Source organism: Dicentrarchus labrax, unplaced genomic scaffold (genome assembly GCF_905237075.1).
Source record: "Dicentrarchus labrax unplaced genomic scaffold, dlabrax2021, whole genome shotgun sequence".
NCBI classification, from domain to species: domain Eukaryota; kingdom Metazoa; phylum Chordata; class Actinopteri; family Moronidae; genus Dicentrarchus; species Dicentrarchus labrax.
In genome coordinates, this window is record NW_026136724.1 from 8583025 (window position 1) to 8596930 (window position 13906).

Genomic DNA, 13906 nt, shown 5'->3' on the forward strand with positions numbered 1-13906 from the left:
TGTTTCATCCCCAACATTGTTGAATACTCTTCCCCAATCACTCAGATTTGATGAATCCTTGGACTGTTTTAAGCAACTCCTCAAAACTTACTGATTGTTGTGCTGCTTCAGTCTAAACCTTTTTTTGCCGCAGTCTTGATTTTGGATTTGTTGATGTAGCCCCTGCTGCAGAGTACAAACCCCATTTTTGGCAGGTGTGTGTGGTATTCACGTGTGTGTGTGTGTGTTGCCCAGAACCTTCTGGTGTTTTGCCCCAGTGGTCGCGCTCCGTCTGAATGATGCCTGAATAGTGCATGGCTCCGGCCCGCCAAGCGTCCTCCCTCCTGCTCCCATCAGCTCCCTGCTCAGCCAGCACTGACTGACAGCGCTTCTTTGCTTCTCGCTGTCTTCTATTCTTCTTACTGGCCTTCATACAGAACCATGCACACAGGCAGGTAGACTGACTGACAGGCAGGTAGACAGGCAGACATGGAAGAAGTGCAGGTACACACTTACAATCACACCTACACACACACTCTCATACTTACTCCATTTGATTTTTTTTCCCTCCTAACACAGCATGCTTGGTCGCTCATAGTAAGAGCCCTCACTCGGCCAGTTAAGCTGTCAGGGCTCCGTTGTTTCGGTCCACTCAGGAAACAAACAGTCCTTTTGTGAAAGTGTGCATGATTCTAGTGGTGGCACTTACACTTGACTGTTGTGTATAATCAAGTTTAGATTAATGAATCCTTACATGGAGTCCCAACGAGAGCCTAAACTCTGACGTCATGCCCTCTTTTCCCTGTTGTGCTACCATTTTTAATGGTGTTTCTTGTAAAAATTTAATATTTTCTTGGGGTTTGCTTTTCAAATCGACACCCACTACCCCCTTTGTGGTTAGAAGTTGAAACCTTCATGTTTTTAAGTTCAGGAATGATTAATTTGTCAGAATTAAAAGAACTGCAGCTCCCATAATAAATGACATTAATGCCATTGAGGCAGTGAGGGTACTTACATCATCATGACTTGGTTTTGTTCATAGCTATAACAGAGCTGCAACAATTATACAGTTAATCAACTGATGCAAAACTAAGCAGCAACTATTTTGATAATCAATTCTTTTATTTTTTATTTTTCAACCGACACATTCGCTGACTCCAGCTTCTGTAACTTAAGGATTTGATGCCTTTCTTTGTCATATATGATAGTAAATGGAATATTTTAGTGTTTGGACTGTCGGTTGAATAAAACACGCAAATGGATACATCACATAAGGCTTTGAAGATATTATAATGGACATTTTCCTCATTTTCTGACATTTTATAGATAAAACAATTGATTCTTTGAGAAAATAATAGGGAGATTTATCTATAGGGAAAAAGATGTATGCACTGTTCACTCTTCTGTTATTATCACAAACTGAACTAGCTGTAGACATTTGATTCACCTATAGAATTGACTCAGAATTGATTTTTTTTTTCTTGCTTAGTTGCTTTGATGGGATTTTTCCAACGTCACGATATGTATGGTGGACAGTGAGGGTCACTTTAGTCTCAACCGGTACACATAAAAAACACAGCAATGTAAACCTGGCCTTACGCTGTGATTCCAAATGATTTACCTGCCTCCTGCCAGGTCACACTTTTTTCTTTTTCCACCAAACCCAAAATTTACCGACATGCGGTGCTTGGGGGGTGTTAATTTTGGACCCTGCCCTTGCCTTTGGAAATATTTTATGTAGTCAAAATGTTTAAGAAATGTTAATGTGACCCACATGTAAGTGGTTCAGATCCCCATGCAGGCTGGGAGAATCTGGGCCAGAGAGGTGAATAAGACACATTCTCTCCTCCCTCAGCAAGTACAGTACAGTACAGTTGAGGTGGCCATTAACAAGACACCCAACCCCAGCTGGAGCTGCTGTCGACAAAGGTACTTGAGTGACTGCACCGGGAAAGTCCACATTGTGTTTATTTGTTATGACCTTCCCTCGCCTTGAAACTGTCAAGCTGCCATTATATAATACTTTTGCTTATCTTTGCTTGTTAAATGAGTTTTAATGTCATACAAACATGATATTTAGTTATATTTTGCCCTCTGAATGTTTCAAGAGTCATTGAGCATTCATTACCTCCGAGGGTCCCACATCAGAGCAGCTGTTGTGGGTGTTCAACAGAAGGTACATGGTGTCCTAATCACCCCCTGTGGTCCCCAGCTTAACTCCAGCCAAGACAAAGTGCACCCCTGTAAGTTCATGCATAATGGAATACAGTAGACACACAGAGGAAAGACTAGCAGCAGTTGCCCTTGAGTTGCACATTGCTGATGTTACAGGTGTTTCTTTATGCCAGTGAGGAATACAGCTCCCTCCAGGGTGGAGACAGCCTCTCCAGACCAGTTCTCTGAGGTCTGTGCCTGCTAGCATGATAAACACCCACAATAATGATCACACTAATTCCAAAGCATGTTTATAATAATGTGATATTTTATTGGTACCAAAAAGAGGATTTCTGTTTTTCGGTGCCCCCGCTTGAATGTATACTTTGAAACGATTGCCTGTGGGGTGAATAGACTGTAAATTGAGTTTTCACTTTAATGAGTTTCCGCTGCATTTTTCTTCCCCTGTAGAAAGCTGTTAAAGCAATGTCTTCACCATTTCATGTAATGTTTTTTTTTTAGTTGTACGGATTACTATGTATAGAGGGGAGTGACAAATTTGTCAGCTAAAAATGTCTTGTTTGCATTGTTAACTTTGTTCACTGGAAACTGACGGGGACAGCTAGTCCCTCGTCGCCTCTGGGACAGTTGCAGAAACTTTTTCGCCCACATTGTGACAAGTGCCTGCTGAGCAAAAACAACAGATTAATTTTCAAAATGTCAAGAAATGCCTTTAATTTATTCCAGTGGAGCTGGGGCTTGGCTGTCTCATTCATAATGCACAAGACATGCCCTAGAGAGTCAGATATGTTTTCTGAGAGATGAGCTAGCCTCACACTAATGAAACGACATCTGCAATTTAGCCTGTACGTCAACTATGCTCATGTCCCCCTCTCTGTCTCTGACCACTGTGTGAAATGGAGTTCTGTTTCTCAGGAATTGGGGCCGAGTATGTACAGCTATATAGCAGACACATTTCCAATAAGAGTGTATTTGCATTAGAATAAAGCATTACCACAGAGTCTATTCCACAGATGGATTATGGATTACATATTTCCTTATGCAGATCTTTTATCAAAGCAGCGTTTTAGCCTAGGACTAATTAAAATGTGTGAAACTGTAGGAATATTATGAAAAAAATATAGTAGTAGAATTTATCATTGTTCATGTTCTGTAACACTGCAGTGCATCAGTACTCCGACAGTCAAGCTGTGGCTCTATAAGTCATCTGGGCTCACGTTGGGGGTAACTGTGATTTGGATTCTGCAGTGGTCCGGCTCTCTGCTGGAGAGTGTTTGGAAGGCAAGGAGTAGGGGCTGTGTCTGCGGTTTTCTGTATGTGATGTATGGGTCTAACGGGCACATCTGCTTGTTCTGCCGGCCACATGGTGCCAAGTAAATATTTGCCCCTTGCCCTTGCCACACACTTACACATACCCACACAGAAACACCAGAATAGATGCCTCTTCAGTGCACGCGTGCTTTCTTCCACAAGCCTTCTCTGCAATGCGAAGTGTTTGACCAGAGGGGACGGGGCTTTCTGGAGATCACTGCAGCATCAGGATGTAAAGACCATTAGCTAACTTGTGCCTCATGTCCCTTCACCCCTCCTCCCTATAACCCCCTATGGTGAGATTAATGCCAGGTGGGGGAAATATAACATAGTTTAATTAAGCCCGAGTCCACAAGATTCATGGACTAATTTCTTTGTCTGACAGTGCAAATGAAGGTTCAAAGGGTGCAAAGCAAGAGAGACACCCTTGACTAGCTGTTGGGAGCATAATGAATGTAGAGGTGCACATGGGATAACGATTTCACCCTTAAAGACTTGGACTTTGTTGTAAATGGCTTCTACATAATTTCACTGCGACTCTCCCCCACTTATTTAAAACGTCATTGCGAGAAAACCTAATGGTGCATTCAGACATACGAACATAAACACACAGATACTGACTGCAGAGATTCAAAGATGTTAAAAGGTCATTCAGCTATATTGCTGTGGTTAGCTGCGAAACTTGATGCAAATTTTAAACATGTGTACACGTGCGCTCTGATATGCAGTTGTGGTAATCACTGGCCACAGCTGCTGAAGCAGTCCTTATGAGCACGCAAAACAGGATGCACCCTAATGAACCACGCTGGGACTAAGACTGGCAGCGATATTAGTGCAGAGACAGTGCCAATCAAGCTTTTTCCAGCGCTGGCATCAATATTATATTACACTATGTGAGTTACATAAGGTATTACATGATTACAGATTTTTTTATATATTTTTTAAACTTATAGTCTTCAACCCCAACTGACTCAATTGACATCACTTGAGGAAATTTATCAGACTTCACACGGCTCCCTCTAGAGCCACAAAAACCTTTTTGTAGAACTTTTTTCACATATTCAGTAGTACTCCTCAAGACCTGTAAACAGACTTTGACTTGTAAAAGTTCCCCTTTAATTGCCTGCCTGAATATTAGCATGTGCATTGCAAGCACAGTGCTAACTATGCCTTTCCGATGTCTGTACACCCGATTATTTGGTAGCTATATCCACACACTTTGATACACTGCCTTCCACTTGTTGTAGTTCTGAGGAGAGTGATAGGAAAAAAGGAAAGAGGCACAGAATATGTTGAAAACCTGCAGCACCCTTTGCTTTGCAACCTTTATGGTCTATGTCATGTCTGTTTTAATGCAACTTGCTGCTGCACAGGTAACCTTGGGCTAATCGAAACCTTCCCATACTGTGGGGCTTTGACTCTTTCCACACCAACAGAGCCATGCTGTGCACTAGATCACTGTATTGAATTTCTATATAATTAAAGTCACTGGGGACAAGGTAAGAGAGAAATTTTAAGTGGGAGATGCACAGGAACTGTAGTGAATAAATAGCTGCTCCCATAAGCTGAACAAGCTCTAATGCGTTTCACTCAATTTAGCCAATGGACTTAGCCCATTGCTGTTTAGCTGATTGCTATTTCCTATTCTGCTATCTGTCACTGACTCTGTATTTGCATTTGCCTTGAGGAACAGTCAAGGCAGAGTCATTTGGCAGTGCTAATCAATATTGTTCACTCAGTGCGAAGGACTTATCAATTTCCAGCCAGTGCCTTGAATAAGAGTCGAGGAAGAATTTGGCTTATTCATTAGGTACATTTGTTTCTTTTTTAACTCAGAAAAGTATGTTAAGGCAGTGCCATTTCATTTGCACGGAAATCAATTTCCCCCTTTCCCTTCGCTCTTGGAATGCAGGTAAAACAGTGGCAGTGCAATTACAAGTGAAGAGATTTCCATTGCGTTTTATGTTTGTCCAGGTTGGATGTGGCAACTCGTCTCGTTGAATGCTAATAGGGGGGTTTGTAGTGTTGCAGGGCCCGGGCAGAGGGAGACCTATCAGTGAATAATGGATGAGTTAATGTTAGCGAGAGCTCATCCAGTAAACTCCTGCTTCTTGAGAAATACTGCTGAAAAAATGCACAGTCATATATCTTGAATATCCTAAGTTGCCTGGTTCTGGCAGACAAGGTCACTCAGTGATTTCACTTCCCTCTAGGAACAATTATATAATTATATCCCACACCTTTATTGCAGTCTAGATATTATGATTCATTGACTAAAAATAGGATGGAAGAGAAGACTGAATTGCCAAATACTACAAGACAAAACATTTTTCTCTTGAGTCACTGTTGATCCCTTCACCCACCCATCCTCTTATTGTGTGTGTGTGTGTGTGTGTGTGTGTGTGTGTGTGTGTGTGTGTGTGTGTGTGTGTGTGTGTCTGTGTGTCGGTGTTGTGTGTGTGTGTGTGTTTGTGGTGCGTGTGTGTCTGTGTGTGTGTGTGTGTGTGTGTGTGTGTGTGTGTGTCTGTGTGTGTGTCTGTCTGTGTGTCTGTCTGTGTGTGTGTGTGTGCGTGCGTTTAAAGACAGTGGGATATGGGCTGGATGTAATGTGTAGCACCTAACATTAAGCCATATTTTCTGGGTCTTCATGGACCCAAAGGGAACTACTCTCCGCCAATTTAAAAGTTCAATTTGCACCTTTCCATCAGGTTTATTTTATATTATAGCCTCCCGGCTCTCCCAACCGGGCCGGGGGAGAGTGTAGTTAATAATCCACTTCTAACCCATCAGATAATTTCAGTGGAGGAAAAGAGAGAGACAGGAAGGGAAGTTTGGACTATAAGGACATGGTTGGTTGGCTGGTTGGTTGATTGATTGATTGATTGATTAAACGATGTCCAAGAATGGCTTGCTAATCCAATGTGGTTTGAAAAATTATTTTTATTGGGATAATTTGAATTTCACGCAATGAAGTTTTGATATAATATACACTACAGAATATCAGTTGGTAATATCAGAATATGTATACTTTTACCAGAGCGTGTGATTATCAGTATCTGAGAGTTCAAAAAAATCTATTAGCCAACATTGATTTTTCAATATAAACACAAAACAAACAATTTTGATAAATTTGGTAAATTTTGTAATACGATAATTGTTAGCAACACATGAATTGCAGATGTGTTGTGGTTAAAAGACAGACCTGTCATTGCTCTCTGGTAGATAAGCTATGTATCTAAATGACCTCAAACATCTTTGACACTTTTTGTACCGCATGCTATTATTTTTATATACCCATATGGATGTATCTGTGTCTGTTTCAGTGGTCAATCTAAAATGAACTTTGTTTGTATTTTTGTCGTTTTACAGAGGAGCTACGGAAACTCAGCTGGTCTGGAATCCCACGACAGGTCCGACCAATCACGTGGAAGCTTCTTTCGGTAAGTTCCTCCCACAGAATACACACTCACACACATGCTGTACATATACAGGATGAACACTTACATGCCAACACACTTAAAGTGAAACACCTATGTAACCTCATACATAAAGCCACAAGTGAGAACACAGATTCATCAAATGCACACACAGATATAATCACACAAATAATACGGATGCACACACACTCGCACAAAAAGTTGCTGTCATGTTCAACGCGCAACCCCCTCCCTTTTTTGATTTATGAAGACTGGTAACAGTCTTGCTCCTTTTTTTTTTTTCATACTTCAATAGAGAAAATGAATTGCGAGGCACAAATAATTTATTCATGAGACGCTCTGTGTGTTTACTCATTAAGCTATTGTTGTGGTGTACGGCTCCTAGTCTGCTGAGAGAAGACTGGCTTTTTGAACGCTGTGACTCTCCCATTAATTACTGCACAATAGTTAATGTGCCGCAGAAAAGATGTCATTAAAGGTGTGTGCGTATGTGTGTGCTCACGCCTGTTTGTGTTTTTTGGTAGTGGGAGGTTACCAACTGGTCGCTTTAACCATTAACGGCTGCTTTGTTTGGTACTCTACTTGAAGTGTGGGCTCATAACGCCGTATGAAGTTGCAAAGCACTGACTGCAGTGTGGGCAGCCGGGCACGGGGGACGGGAGGGGCACCTCGGCACTTAAGCTGCTTGTGTATGTGTGTATACGTGTTTGTGTCTGGGTGTTTTAGCTAATGTACCATAGATAACACCCCATTAATGATTTGTTCCTGTTTGTGTTGCTCCTGTGTGTCTTCCTGTGTTTGTGAGTATATACATTATGTGTTCATGCATGTGTGGGTCTAAATTGTGTGTGCACATGTGTATACCTATACGTTCATAAACAGTACGTATACAGTGAATATTGTAGTTGCAAAGCACAGCTGCCCTGTGTTCTGTATAAATGATGGTTGGACTGCTTGAAGGAGGTTGTGGGATAGCATTAAAAACAATGAGAGAGAAATAGAAGACTGATTCGTCTTTTACAAGTTCTTCCTCCTTTGTTACGCAGCAGGTTACCCTAAAGCAGGGATTGACAACTGGCGGCCCGTGGGCCACGTTCAGCCCACCAAAGCTTCCCATCCGGCCTGCAGAATATTAATGAATTCAGAACATGTGAAGGACAAATACGTTCTGGTATTTATTTTATTTTTAGGATATGTAGCATTTTTTTTCTTTCTATTTCGGACCTACCCCTAAAAACAATTGAGACAATTGAACAAATATGTGCGTTCGACCCACGGGTTCTAAAGACGGACCCCACAGTGTCTGCTTAGAAGAGCTCTGGACCTGGGACAGATGTAATAAATGACCCTGGAATAGGAAGTGAATTTGAAGAGAGTTAGGCTAGCTGTTTCCCCATGCTTGCAATCTTTAGGTTCAGCTAAGTTCAATTACAGAAACGCCTCAAGCCCCTCCTGCAGTAATCTCCTTGTCCGTTGTCCATCCAATAAACAGTTGTCTTTATTTCTACTGTTAAACACGTAGCTTCGGTGTCACCCTTACCCTTCTTAACACTATGAAGCCACAAATCATTGAAGCCCTGAAGCTCCTAAAGAGCTAGTTTATTTCTCAGTTCAGGGGACAGTCTTTTTATTTCATTTGCAACTTTATGTCTGTTTTGTTAAAACCCCAGCCGGTGCTAAACTTTCCGACATGGTCACCACAAGCCAAGTAATTTTATTTCTTGTTTCTCTCTTTTAAGGACATGGGCAGATTGGACATGATTTTAACAAGTTTGAATGCGGTATAATGGAACACAACTCATATCTTCATTGAGGACACACATGTCCAGATGACTTTGATAAATATGTCAGGGGTGTTCTGACTAGGAAAAAACTTAAGATCCATATCCTTGTCGCAGCCCCACCGTGCAGGGCTTTCAATGGATTTCTAGATCTCAGAGCCTCGTGCAGCGTGAATTATCCCGGGGGTTAAATCCAAGGTTTGTATTAAAGCGAAAAGTGGGCACAGTGTCAAAAGCACTCATATCATCTGAAGTGTCATAACACTTGACTGCCTTCTCTGTCCTGTCTGTGGTATGATCCAGTGGCGAAATAGATAGGAGGGATCAGGCTCGGAAAAAAATCTATTCTTCGTCTGAGACGCACGCACGCACACACACACACACACACATTCAGACTCACAGCCCACGCTGTATTCCATAAACTTGGCAGAGGCACCTAATAAAACTTCACTCCAGTGGTGTCCCTTGTGCCCTTCTCCTGCTCACCAGCGTGCACCAACTTATTTGATTTTCCTCTCCCCTCCAGCAGGCATGCTTGAGCCACGCTCTTCTTTACCTGACAAAGACGAGAAACAAGTTTTCCCAATGAGGTTAGAGCTCAGTAATGCTCCCCCGACGGCCCCCATTTACCACCACATCACAGAAATCGTCCATAACTGTCTCCACTGTTATTAGCCAGTGTGGAAATTAAAAAGTAGGCAAAAAAAGAGAGAGAAGGAAACCAGTCTTTTTAGCCTTACTGGATAACTCTCTCTACCTCCTTTTTAATATTCGAGCAAGAGGCTCCACAGGTTGCCCCCGGCCTAAGAAACACATCCGGTTGAACTTCTTATTATTTCAGAAATAATACCTTCTTATTTCATTTTTTTTAAAAGAGCACTTTGTGTCCGAGCCTGAAGGAAAAAAAAGAGAAATTAAATGGCTTTTCTTCGTTGTGGAAGAACGTCAGCCTGTGGCAATATGTACATTTGCTAATGGTGTGTGGCTGTTAAATGTGAAGTAGTGGGAGAGGAGAAAACTAACTGGCTGTGGAAATATTGATAAGGCTAAAGGGTTATATGAGATGTATCAAGAAGCAGTGGCGGCGGGGACAGATTTAGACATTATGATGTTAAACTGTTACCTTACGACAGTACACATAATTATATCGCCTCAGAGTAAATAACAATGAGCCTTTTTCACACGACACAGCACAATACTCACACCTTCGGCTGGAACTTTTTGTTCCTTTTCGGTTTGTGCTCTCCTGCTGTAGTTCATGAGGAGTGCAGGTCCACAATCACCTCTCAATATTGATTTGTAAGACTTGAGCAAATTGCTTTTTGTTAACAGATCCAGGACCAGAAATTGAAAGCGGGCGCCTTTGTCTGTGTATAATCTTTGGTATGTATATATGCGGGGGAAATCTCTGCATTTGACCTACGATAAAGGATGGGGTCATCCTCAACAGTGAAGATGAGTGAAAAGCAGCACTGCCCACTGCTTATTGCACAGTATCAGTTCCTGGATTATACCACAGGCTTACTGAGTGAGTGATTTATTTATTTATTTATTTATTTATTTATTTAGGAAATGTTAAGTTCATGACACCTAAGCCTTAAGTTCCCAGTTATCTGCTGCGCATGTAAACACCATAGCCTACTTCCAGAAATCAAAAACCTTATTCTTCTGATAAGTCCCAAACTCCGTTTCAATTCCTCCTCAACTGTTTTGGTAACTCAGTCAGTAACTGAGGTGTTGAGGGATCTGAACTGTAATGATCTGATATGATGATACAGGGATATGACTAACTGAAGCCCTGGTGATGAATGGGTTTTGCAAGTTTTCCTTTTATTTATTTTTTAACTGTATTGTCAATAGCAGTTACCTTATCAGCATAATGGAAAACTATTCCTTGCCAGACCAATGCACTCAGTATGGTCCGGCAAAAGTTGAAACTACTCAGATCAACACAAGGTCTTCCTGATTGACAAACGTGCCTCTTACTTGGCGGTTATTGGTAATTTAGTTCGGAAAACCACAGCCCGGGAAAAGTTTCTGAATAAATTGGAGGTAAGAAATAAGTTGCGCAGTAGCAGAGTGATGCTTCATTTTATCTCCACAAAGTTTTAATACTTCTAGTTGAGAGGCGGTGAGTCACGGTTGGAAATTGATTCTCATGTGGATGTTCAAATTCGAATCATGTTGCGAAACTCGCCAGATGTAAGGGTAAAGAAATGGACACGTGGAGACACAGCGGCAAGAGCATTTTAAAAAGAAGTTAAGTTGTGTTTGCCCAACTTTTGCTGTGCCTGTAGTGGGAGAGTTTGTTTCTAGCCTGCATCCAGGATAATGTGTGCCTGCTAAGCAGAAATCAATTTAGATTGTCAGAAGACTTACTAAAGAAAAAAAACATTTTATTTAAATTCCCCAAATGGATTCCCCAAGCATATTTGCCCCCTTTTTTTTTTTTTTTTTTTTTTTTTTACAGAGAGCTTACTGAAGTGGAGGATCCATTAGAAAGATGGAAGGATCACAAGGGGTAGATTGATGCAAGGAAGAATGAAGAGATGAGGTTTATGTAGACTGATTAACAGAGGTAGGAGGAAGTGCTGTGCTGCCACATTTTGTACCACTGGCAGGTCATGCAGAGCCATCACGCATTTATGCTTCACTTTCAGCCTTCCATTTCTCTCTTTTTTAACATCTCCACTCACCCCTTTTAACCAGCAGACCACAAATGAAACGAAAATTAGTCACTCAGGTTTAAGCATAAGTATACTTAGATCTTGGGCACTTAATGCACTTTACAGTGAGATATCCTCAGTTATTTTAATTCTCTATTTTCTCAAAAGAAAGCCTTGTGCTGTCTGGATTCTTTTCCTTCTCACCAGTTCTTCTCAGTTTTTTAGTCTCAGTTTTCTTTAAGATGCACAATATTGTAATGAAGTTGTAATCGAGCATCCTGGGTTCGGCTAGCTTTATAAACTTTACAAGGAAACAATAAGTCCAAATGTCACAATTTAAACTGTATTTTTACTTTATTGAATTATGTATTTAGAACATTACAAGCAACCAGGAAACTTTGTAATCGTATAACAAAAAAATCTACATTTTTGGAGAAACTCACAAAAGCTTTTTTTTTGGGCATTGGTGCCCTATGACTGAATTTAATTCCAACAAGTAACCAGCATCATGTTCTGTCTCTCATGTTTTTAACAAAATCATGAAAATCAGTGCAGAATTAAGCAAGTTGCAGTCAGTTCTGTTGTGAAGTTACATTGCGGCAAAATAGAGCAGCGCCAATTGACATACATTTTGCTCCAGCCCCCACAACTGGGTGGGCTTGGTGGAATTTATTTATTGTATCGTGTCTAGCTTTAGTGGCTCACAACATATCAGGTAGGGAATTAATCTACAGATGCTACGGTTTAAGATTAACGTTTCAATGGATGTCAGTTTTTAAGCCACGACAAAATGTGGCCTGCCACGGACTAGGTAAGCCTTGTTTTTAGCCGAGCAGTTGTTGATCACTTGCAGTCGCTACCAGCCCAGTTAAAAGGAGTAAGGAATCAGCAGTTGGTAGAAAAACAAAGCAGTCAAATTTTTTGTGATTTTTCAAACATTATGAATCCTCGCAACTGCAGGAGGTTTTTAATGTGCACAAAAAATATGAGTCTGATGGGTCTGGTAGTGTGTGAGATCAGCTGCACATGGACACACTACAAATCTAATCATCTCCGCCAGCCTTACGCCAGACAGATATATTAATGTAAAAAAATTATAAAATATTTTGTACAGTTTATAGCCTTAGTAACATCCTATCATTAGTAGTCATAAAATAATTTTACAGTTTAGTGTTTGAGACACTTTGTGTTCCTCTTTATAGTCTGAAACTCCCCCTTATTGTGTGTACTTGTGTCCTGTCCTATCGAGCTGTAATGCAGCTGCAGTGTGATTGACCTCCACTCAGCTATCCATTAACCTTCAACACACCCATGCTCTCCTCTCTCTCATTTGGCAGAGTGCACATAACACCGGAGCCCACTGTTTTGTAGCTGGCCTGTTGCGGTTTTGTGTTTGTGCTCGTGCGTTTGTGCGCATTTGCATATGGAGCAAGCGTATCAACATGCGACGCACGGACTTCTTGGCAGAGAGCAACCAAGTGAAAAAGTCACAGTCAGTGCTTAGCCTGATTTCTGTGGGCCTGGCAGCCCCGGCGTGGGGGGGCGCAGCAGCTGGGGTAGATGGGACAGGAGGTGTGGATGATGACGAGTGTTTTTGGTTGTGAAAGAATTTACGTTTTTGTTTTTCAGGGTTAGTACCTGAAACCAGGAGATAAAGAGAATGGGAAATGGTTTGAATGACAGGGAATGCGCAGTGCGTGTTTATATGCGACTGTACACATATGAGTGTGTGGAACCACGGTGGATTTACTGAATACTTGTATTTTTCACAATGTGTTTGTATTTGCTAGCCAAATGTGTGTCTCTGTGTGTCTGTAAGCAAAGCTGTTGGGTGCAAAAAAAACAAATAAGCCTCTAGACTCTGCAGACTTCTCTCATTGGTCTTGTCTCGGTAGAAAGTTGAATAAAAAAGATAAAAAAGGCTTTGTGTGTGTTTCTGTTTGCTTGCTAGTGTGTTAGCAAAAAGTGGCAGCCTGCTTCCATAACAACAAACAGCAGAGTCATAACAAAGACAGAGATGCACATAGATAACAAACACACACACACACACACACAACACACACACACACACACACAGTCAATATCAGCCTTTTAAGACCTGTTATATTTTTTCCTGTCAAGCTTGATGTGTAGACTGTCTGTGTCGGTGCAGGTAGATGAGTTTAGTTTGATGGCCATTCCACTAAAGCCAGTCCAAAACACAGTTGCTCTCAGATGTGACTGAACAGCAGCCAAATGCACTCTCAGAAAAATGCTCAGTTTAAATTAAAAGTGATGATGACGACGAATAAATGCAAGAGACAGCCAGACTGATGAAGAGAGCACCGGTGTACTACTACGGCGTCTGTGTGCTAAAACATTTACAAGGAACCGCCGCATCTCACGCCCTTCGTCAGCGAATGGCCTTGGCTCAGGTGTCATCATGTTCACTTACTAGCTTTTCCTGATCTTTCAGCCATATTCCATGGTGGATTATGTGATGTCTAGTTTAAAGTACTTAAATCATAGGTTCAAAATGTTTCAAGTCCTTCTTAAACCAATAGGCAGGTGCTTATAC

The 13906-nt window shown here is 41.3% G+C and overlaps 1 protein-coding gene across 2 annotated transcripts in view; it reads left to right on the forward strand.

Annotated features, from left to right (window-relative positions):
- tbc1d22a (TBC1 domain family, member 22a) overlaps nucleotides 1–13906 on the forward strand; it is a 112444-nt gene that overhangs the window by 15811 nt on the left and 82727 nt on the right. For both annotated transcript variants that reach the window (XM_051391882.1, XM_051391881.1), the window contains exon 6: nucleotides 6835–6905. In XM_051391882.1, the coding sequence (XP_051247842.1) occupies nucleotides 6835–6905 (71 nt within the window). The remainder of the gene's footprint in view (nucleotides 1–6834; nucleotides 6906–13906) is intronic.